This window comes from Kryptolebias marmoratus, linkage group LG18 (genome assembly GCF_001649575.2).
Source record: "Kryptolebias marmoratus isolate JLee-2015 linkage group LG18, ASM164957v2, whole genome shotgun sequence".
In the NCBI taxonomy this organism is placed as follows: Eukaryota; Metazoa; Chordata; class Actinopteri; order Cyprinodontiformes; family Rivulidae; genus Kryptolebias; species Kryptolebias marmoratus.
This window is the reverse complement of record NC_051447.1, coordinates 11,900,813-11,910,768: the sequence shown is the minus strand read 5'-3', so window position 1 is coordinate 11,910,768 and position 9,956 is coordinate 11,900,813. Positions and strand designations below refer to the sequence as shown.

Genomic DNA, 9,956 nt, shown 5'->3' with positions numbered 1-9,956 from the left:
ATCATCAAAATTAAACGAAATAAACATTTGAAATATATCAGTTTGTATGTAATGTATGAATATAATATACAAGTTTCACTTTTTAAATGGAATTACTGAAATCAATCTACTTTTTCATGATATTCTAATTTTATGACCAGCACCTGTATATACATCCCTTTATACATTAGATAATTGTTTTTAAACAATTTTAGGGGGAAATGAACATTGTTTCAATAAACGTTAAGGGTAAAACCAAATTTAACTGCATTTGTAGTTTCAGTAGTTTTGGTTAACACTCAACTTAGATAATGTTCAGTAATTGTTTTAAGTTAGGTGTAGAAATACCCAAACTACTTGTATTGGAACTGCTACACCTTTATGCCCAGAATAATAAGTGTGAGAAAATGTGAAGCATCATCGATATGCACACATCCTTCCATATATAGTTGTGTGTGTGTGTGTTTTCTTCGTGTGACTGTATGTGAGTGGATGTAATGAGGTCATGGTGATGCCTTTGCGTTTCAGTTGGGAGAGATTCATCATTCTCAGAAACTTCTGGCAGGAGCACTGTAAAAAAAAGCAGCACCACACATAAAATACTGCACATTTACACAACCTCATATTAGACTCACCCACCTTTTTCACCCATAGTGCCTATTTCTCACACTTTAATTTACTTCCTTCAGCAACTCCAAGGAACATGACCAACATGGATCACTGCAATGGATAAAACATTTACTACATGCACCGGAACTACCTGTAGAAATCTTTTTTTGTTTATTTGTTTTTCTTGAATACCTAGAAAATGTAGTGCAAGGCATGATTTGTGGCTTTTTCTATATAACATCACATTCAACTTTGAATCTTTAGTGGAACAAAGCCACTTAACTTCTTACCAAAGCCAACCTGTCTGAATTGTTGTTTTTTTTTCCTCTGTTATATCTTTATTTAGTGCAAAGAGAATTTAAATTACCACTTTTCATCTTGTAGAATAAGCCCCCCAAAAATTCCCATGACCCCAAAATACATCTGTAAACAATAGTTTCTGAAACAGATGATTTTAAATTGTCAGCTCTACTCGTAGTTTAATAATATTGAGATATCAATTGGCTGACTGTAACTAGGATCCTGTATCTTTTTTTTCTGCAATAAATATTACAGTTCTCACATAAGTTTCACATTTTTACTAGAATTATGCTGTTCTAGGACTTTAATTGTGATTAGTCATTTGATGCAAAATCTCATATCTTTCATATGAAAACTAGAAAATCTGGGCTGAATTGCAAAGTTGATAAACAGCCGTCAGATATGACCAAGTGAGGTTTAGTTCAGCCAGATAACTTACAGTTTTGGTCTGATAAACATGTTTTGTAATAAAAGTTCCCAGGTTTATACAAATGTCCTGTTTGCCAGACATGCTTCGAACCAAACTAAATGGTTTCTGTTCTGCCAAGCATCAACCCCCAAATACCTCCAGAAGAAGAGGTACTGCATGGATTCATGACAGCCATGTACCCCTGAGCTCCCATCCACTCGTGATATCTGACTTGTCTGAAAAAGCAATAACCCTTGACAGACATCCACATCTGGTCCCACACATTTCTCCTATAATAAACTGTAGCTTAATATCACCCCATACTCGTCACAGTGGCACTGACATGAGCTGAAGTGGGAAATAAAGATATTCTAAGAAAGATCTTTCACTCTTTACATCTGCAGATTAACAATATCAAACGATAATTCTATCAAGAATGGATAAGGGACAGATTCTTTTCTTTATTATCTCAAGGGGACAGTTTCATTTCTGAAGAAATCAAAAGCCACCATGAGACAAAAAATATTTGTTCTTATTACTCTGCAGAGGCCACAGATAGGATCTTATCTCTGAAAGGTCTCTGTCATAAGAGCTTTGAGGAAAGACACACACTGTGCACACAAAAGCTGTTCATCATTGGAGAGCATACAAAGATACACAATTATGCATGAACTTGTGCACATAAACAAGGATGGGCCAAACACTATCCATTAAATCCAATTAACCCTTTACTCTGATCTCCTCAATGCATCCCTGCTCCCATCTTGTAACACCAGACCTTCCTGCCATTTCATTAGCACACACACACACACACACGCACACATCAAGATCCCTACTGGCGTTCCACGATTCTTACCCAGTCACAACCCTGCTAATGCACATCCTATAATCAAATCCACCAATCGCTGTATTCCGTGCAAAGACCCGAGTCACATGACTAACCGCACATTAGCTCAACGCTTGCTTAGAGTTAGCGCTGTCATTTTGCACTAATGTGATTCCAGAGTATCTTTTTTTTTCTTCTTTAATGTGATTTGGGAAGTCTAAGCTCTGGCTTCTGTGTGTCTAGCGCTAACCCCCTAGTGGGCTAGGCTAATCAGTTTCCAACATTTCTGAGGGAGACAATGATCCCAGCGTTAGCGCCGGCTAATGACAAGCTAACACAATCATTGGAGCCTCCCAAGAGGTGAGCTCAGAGCCAGGGCCCACCTCCTGCAGGCTCCTCATCCACTTTCCCTACATTACTATGGAGCTTAATGGCCTCTTATTACGAAGACAGATGGAACATGAATGAGAAGAGATTCTGTGCCTTCTTGAGTTACATTTATGTGGTGAATATGAGCTACATTCATGACAGCTTAACTTTAAAATTTCACTTCCTCGTGTGTTTCTTTTTTTTTTTTTAAAGTGAAGCGTGACTGCTTTCAGCATCTTTTATAGGGATTTATAGTAAACAAACAAGCAAACCGTATTTTACACACATTTTGTCTAAAGTGCAGTTTGATGCAGGTTTGGTTAAAAAGAAAATTGGAATAAACTATATTATCAAAATATTAAGAAAGCACAAGTGTCCCAAGTATCACCAACATGAGGTCAAAATTATCAGTGAACCACATCATCAACATTAGCTAATGGACCACACTAATGTGGTTTTGATTGAAAGTTGTTGGTTGGAATGGGGCTAGCATAATTCAATAGCAGATTCACTGGTCCATACGGGTATGCTATGTTCAGTCAATGCATCATATAATGGATCACTAGGCACAAGACCAGGACATACATGATGATAAAATAGGTTTAGGTGAAAAATTGATAAACTACGTAAAAAGGAAATATTGTTGCTATCAGAGTTACAGTTTTATGATCAATTTAGTGAACATAAAGGTAAACTGCACTGCAGCTATTCTTAGTTTTGAAATGTAACAAAGGGAACTTTTTCATACACAGGCCTCAGTGTTAATACACTGCTTCTTCAATTTTGATTGTGTTAAGCAAGCAATCTTCCAAGTCATTTGGAATAAATACAGTTCCAGCGAATCACAAAATAACTCCTGAAGTTGTGGGGAAAAAAATAATTTGAATGTCATACGGCCACAGAGAAGTTTTTTCATCTTCAAACTGATAACTTTTTTGGCAAGTCTTAATTACTTTTTAGAAACTGTAAGCAGGAAGCCTGATATTATTAGACCCTTTCTATGATCTGTAGTTATCAGTTAGTGTCATTTCAGGTCTTCGGTAAGCTTAGAAGAACTCCCCTGTAAATATCATCACAGAAAAGCCTTAGATAGCGGGATGGACACACTTTATAATTAAAGTTATTTTTCTTTATTTATGTAAAGGATTTGGTAAAGAGTGAAAATGTACACACTTACTTGAACTTGGCATTCAGTTGGTCTGCAGCTTTATTGTAGTTCTCAGTGGTGACCTTGTAGAACTGTGCACTCTGTAGAGAGAGGGAGAAAGACAGATGAAAGTCACTGAATGAGACAAATGCATATATGGAATTATCTGGTCAAAATCAGGTTGGATATCTTTGGGGAGAATAAAACATTTCAGCAACATTTCATATATTTCTTTGCAGTTCACACTTTGATAAAGTGCTACATTTGGTGCGATATATTCAGCTCTGCCTCATCCCTCAAACCTCATTAAAATCTAATGGAGATGGATATTACCAGCACGCAGTTGGGTTTCCTGTGCATTTCAAGAGAACAATAACTTTGCAAGTATAAGGTTTGCAAAGACAAAAACTATTAGAATTGTTTTACTCTGGTTGTGAAATTTTGTGTGCAAGCTTGAATTACGGGCGCTTGTGCTGATCCACGCACAATAGAGTGCTGTAATAACAGAGAGCAATCCTGTAAGGCCACAAGGTCGCTAGTCAACAATGTACAGACCAGTGGTCAAAATCCCCTAGTGACCCGTAGCAAATGAGCCCATAGCAGGACCACTCAGCCTAAATTACCTCCTCAAACACAGCTATATACCTTTGCCCCCGGACCATTTATACAACCCCAGGAAGATCTTTCTTGTCACCCTCCAGTGGCTGTTATGCACATTTGTAATCACATTGTGAGAGGTTGTAAAGTATGACAGATAGCTTGATTGAGTGGTATGAAGTCTGAAAAATGGGGTATGTTTACAAATGTTCCTGTCAAAAACAATTCATTAAAAACAGTAATACTTTTATAGATTGCCGCAATGTTAAATTATAATTTTCTAAAGTACTAAGACAGATACCACATTGTCATTGCTTTGTACTGGTCAGTCCCCAAGTAACACTGCAGAACAGGATATGTAAAAACCATATTGGTTTGCTCTGTATTGGCGAATAAAACAGCATAGTCCAGTTCCAGCATATCCAGCAGCTTTGCACAGCCATTGAAGAGGAGTGGACCGACATTCCACCGGCCACAAACAACAACCAGATCGACTCTATGTGAGGAGATGTGTTGCACTGAGTGAGGCAATAGGTGGTCACACCAGATACTGACTGCTTTTCTGACTCCCCTCGATCCCCTCCCTCAATATAGAAAAAGTAAAGAAATTAAATTAAAAAAAATGTATAAAAAAATTTTAGCAAGGTCTTTTATTGTTGCCTGTCTAATCAGAATCTTTATATGCCACACCTTTGAAGTGGATGGATTATCTCTGCAAAGAAGTGCTCACCAACACAGATTTACAAAAAGGCATATTGTGTACATAGAAAAAGTTTTATATCTTTGAGTTCAGCTCGTGAAAATTCTGAGGAAAAACAAAAGTGTTGCGTTTATATTTTTGTTCAGTATATAAAAAAAGACAGGCCCCTAAAACCATCTTGCATACAATGCAGATTCACAATATATGTGGAAAATTGAAGCTTGGTGATGCTGCCTGCTTTAACTTCACCTCCTTGCTGGGAAGACATTCATCATAGTTCAGCAAAGATCAATAAGAATGAACTGCGCTGCTGAAAAGATCAATAGTCATGCGTTGTAGAGGTAAAAGAGAATGGGACACGACACTGACAAAAGGTCTGATAGCAATTTGAGTCCTCTTCATTTGGATGGACACTTTCACAGATGAACGGCAATAGATTGAGAGTACTACACTTTGTCCCAGTGTGCAGAGTTTCAGAAATAATTTAAAAGAAATTGTATTTTTTACATCAATATGCATACTGCTGCCAGTATGTCCAAGATGCTCAATTGTGTATTTTCAAAAGAGTGTGACTACATATTACATTTTTATTTTACCAGCTCACCTTTAGCATCCTTTTGGGCAAGACTTAGTTTGTAAAACATTTAAAAGAATATGTCACTAATAAACAGTTATATTTTAGGAGTTTGGTGTACTGGTGACAACATAGAAAAAATAAAAAAGTTTGAACAAGGTAACAGGCTAGAGTTACGGAAAAGGATTTAAAACTGAGGCTTACTCAAAGATGAAACGACTAAACAGAGATTTTAGGGGGATGCTAAAGAAGCAAGAATAAGACCTCTCCTGGGTGCCGAGATTAAACGGCTGGAAGAGGAGGAGAGACAGACCGAGCAAGGTTTGGGTCTCTGTCTGGAATACTAAGTACAAGGTAATAACACCTGCCTAAATGGCAGAGCTGGTACTAATCAGCGCACTAATCCACCTGAAAGGACAAAAGGGTTGTGTGTGTATGATTGCAAACGGTTTTTATTAACACATGCGCGCACACAAAAAAAAGGATTTGCATTCTCACACACAGCTAGAAGTATAAAACCAACCCACTGCATAGAGACATGTGGACACACAGGCTAAAATTGTACATGCACCCTGGTGGCTGGATATAAACAGTGAGTCACTCAACAGTGGAGAAAAAGTGTAATTTGTGTGATTACTGAGTGGTCTCAATTTGTGATATCCTGCTGTTGTCCCAACTGATTTGGAGAGCAACCCTGACCTTTTATTAGTCCAGACAAGACAGACTTTTCTGTGTCTGGTTAAAAACGTTCCTTTTTTGTGATCAAAGCTGCAATACATATGTCGTTTTAAGCTAAGCTTTGTAAATGGATGAACACCTTGTAGCAACAAGAATCTGGTCATTACCTCCTTTTACAATAAGACATCACCTCTTGAATGATTTGGATTCTGTTTATGTTCATCCCATTTAGTGTCTTTGCTTTCCGCAAGGTTTTTAGCTCATCTGGAGCAAAACAAAATACTAGTAAAGGAGGGTGTCAAAGACAGATTAAGTCATTAATGCTAACGCACTGCAGCAATATGGAGAAAATAGAAGCAGCGCCCCAGTACAGGCTCAATTTGGAGAAATATCTTCCAAGTTTTAATGAATAAAACAAACAACTCCATATACTGATAGCTTCTCTAAACTGCTGCTGAGCAGAGGGGCCCAACGTGGGGAGAAGCCCCGCCATGACCAACATTAGGCTGAAGAAAATGAGGCTTCTGCTGTGTGACTCAGCAGAGAAGCCTATGATTAGAATGAGTAAGGAGGCTGGTTAACGGGTTTTTAAGCTCATTCTTATTCAAAAAGATGAACATGCAAAAGTCCTTAAAGAGATTAATTTTTCTTATCCAAAAGTAACACAACCCCCACTAACTTCTGAAACCATGTGTATCAGAAAGCATGCAGAGCTAATTGCAGAAGCATCACATTAGAATACAATGTAATACAAAGACACATGTGGGAAACGTTTTCTAGACTTTTTAAATCTATTTCATCAATATGCAGGAAAAAGGAGCCAAAAAGAGAGGAAAATTGGAGGGAAAAAATCACACATTTGTATTTTCTTAAGTTGCGAAATTAATCAGAGCTTGGACACAATTTTTTTTCTTGTTAAGTCAATAACTTCTACTGTATGAAACCAAAAGCTATGAAGCCATTACTTCCACCACGAGGAGACACTATGCATCCTAGTTTATTTGCTTCATTGCAGTTAACAGAAAAGTAGCCAATTTGCTTTTCTTTGTTGCAGCTTTTTAAAAGTCACTTCTGATTTGCTTTGCAAGAAGAAACGTAATTATTGTCTTGGTCAAAACACTTCTGTTAGGCTAATAGTCTGAGAAACAAAGTGCACCAAAAATATTAATTGCTATGCAAATGTAATTTTTTTTCCTTTCAATATTTATGTTTAAAGAAACATGTAAACATAATTCAACATCAGCTTTGGGAAAGAAAGACAACGGGCAAAATATTACATAAAAGAGGAATAAAAAAAATGACAGGCAGAGCAAGAGATGAAGCTAGCAAGCCAGAGACAGATACAGAGATAGAAATAGAAGGCATTACTGTTTTTTAATGCTCTCTCTCTCTCTCTCTCCTATTTTTTTCTTTTTACAGAGATGTGGAACTTCGCTATGAGATGGCAATTGCTGCTGTGATTGTCCTCCATAGGAGAGAAGAAAAATCCAATTTCATTGATATACAAGGCGAAAAGAAAGATAGGAATAAGAGAAGAAAAATCTTTTCTGAAAAAAAAAAAAAATGAAATTGAGGCATACATGAGGGGTGAAAAATACACCGGTTGGAAAAAAAAAAAAAAAAAAAAACTTGAAGAGAGAGAGATAGAGACAGATGTGCAGGGGAGGGAGAGCTGCAGAAGGATCAGGTTGGGAGGGGAAAAAGGAAAAAAGAAACATAGGCAAGTTGATTGTTAAATATGAGATTGTTTTACAGGACGGCAGGTATTGAGTGAAAATTTAATAAATATATAGATATTGTTTTCAGGGGCTATTTGGTAGCTTTGGCCCCAATGAACAGCAGCGGCGAAGGCAGCAGGCTGAGCTGTCTGTGAGCCTGGTGATGGCCTGTCACTAGAAGCCCCTCTGATGAATGACCATGTTGGATTGGAAGAGACATGTAATATATATCAGACTTACATTCTATCTCTCCCCTTCTAGCTCTCTTTTGGTCACTTTGACTCTTTTTTTTTTGACTAGTGTGCAAGATGATGCAGGAATCCTGAAGTTTGGGGAGGAACTGAGGACAGAGGGAGGGCATTAAATGTGATGGGAGATAATATGCAGCTAGCAATACACTCTGAGCAAAATCAAATTCTCTGTAGTCTCAAAGGGAAAAGAATGGGTTTGCAACCAAAAGTACCGCAGTTTAATAACTACAGTGCAAGGTAATTGGTTAAAAAAAATCTAAAGCCGTGTTTAGTGCCCAACAATTTCCTCAGTAGCAACTGGTCAGCTATGATTTGTGACGGATTCTGGGGATTTTGTTTTCATTTTTCCTGAGTAAAGTTATAGCAGTTTCTGTTTTTTTAAACTTGAATAGACAGTGTTATTTGCCATATAATAAGCTAACCCCCAAACTGTGCACTACTTAAAAAGCTAGAGCATTTTACTATACAGATGGGAGAATACAGACATGTAGAGATAATCTGATAACACAAAAAGGTTCCTCTGAAACTTCAAGCAACTGAAATAAATTAGATGCTTAAATGACAAAAACTGTAGTTTTTTTTTTTTTCAGGACCACTTATGACCTTTCAGCACCCTGAGGTGTCTCAAACTTCTTAATACACACAATGTGAGACCCTACACATTCCTGTCGTTAACCATAATTTACATAAACTGCTTGCTGTCATGTCACGCCTTTAGAAAACATGAGGCTTAATGAAATTAGCTAAACTTTTAATGAAATACTTTCTGTGGTGATTTTCAAAGTTTGTTTGAAATTGTTTTCTAATTTAATTTCCTGTATGAGTCAATAAACAAATCAATGCCTTTTTTCTGTTTGATTCTGCAGATCCTTCCTCTGGTTCACATTTCTGTTTCAAATCCTCACCTCCTCTTTTTTTAAGCCAGGTTTGTAGAGGTCTTTCAACCTTTTCTTTGCTGTCCTCCTTTGTTCTCTATCATTTGTGACATTTACTCTTTTTACTGCTCTTCTGTGTCTTTTCTTTTACTTTCATCTTTTTGTTGTTCTTATTCCACATCACGTTTTCAGAAATGTCACTTTATCATAAATTTTTAGAGATAACGTCACAGGCGGACTCTTTTTAATTCCAATTTGTCTCCTACTGTCTAGTTTCTATTTCTATCTCGTCACACTTTACGTTGAATCACAGTTTCTCTCTCTTTTTCTTTTTTTTTTGGAATCTTGTCCATGTTGTCTGTCCATCCTTCTCTGTCTTTGTCTCTCTCAATCTTGTGTTTCTCTCTGAGGTGTGAAGGTGATTTGTTGACATTTTGATCTAAGCATTATTGACCAAAGGCCAACACGGCTGATTGATGGTGAGTGTTTGGAGTCGATAACGCGTGTATTCGTCGGAACTCATCACTTTTACTATCTGCACTCACATTGGCTCCTGTATGCAAAGCAATACAAGGGCCTAACATGGATGCAATAAGAGCAGAAAAAAATTATCAAGCCTGGTTTTATAAATGGATTTCTGAAATTTTAAACTGCATATTGGCCTAGATCTCATAATGCATCAGCTTGTTGTGTTGACTGATATACTAGCCTTCGTTTTATCAAAAAGATCCAAGTATGGATTTACATGTCCACAATGTGCATAATGAGTAAAAACAAACCCAAACTGTTATTCCTTAAGTTTAAATATGCTTGCTTAAACAATAAAAAAGTTATTTTAGAAATGCAAGATAAAAACTATAATGTAAAACATTGTTTTAACTGTCCTGAAGCCCTCACAAGAGAGAGAGGGGGGGGGGGGGGGGG

The 9,956-nt window shown here is 37.2% G+C and overlaps 1 protein-coding gene across 4 annotated transcripts in view; it reads right to left on the bottom strand.

Moving 5' to 3' along the window:
- The window catches only part of chchd3a (coiled-coil-helix-coiled-coil-helix domain containing 3a), a 63,658-nt gene that overhangs the window by 16,605 nt on the left and 37,097 nt on the right, over nt 1–9,956 (bottom strand). For all 4 annotated transcript variants that reach the window (XM_025005684.2, XM_025005683.2, XM_037981292.1 and 1 more), the window contains one exon: nt 3,670–3,740. In XM_025005684.2, coding sequence (XP_024861452.1) covers nt 3,670–3,740 — 71 coding nt within the window. The remainder of the gene's footprint in view (nt 1–3,669; nt 3,741–9,956) is intronic.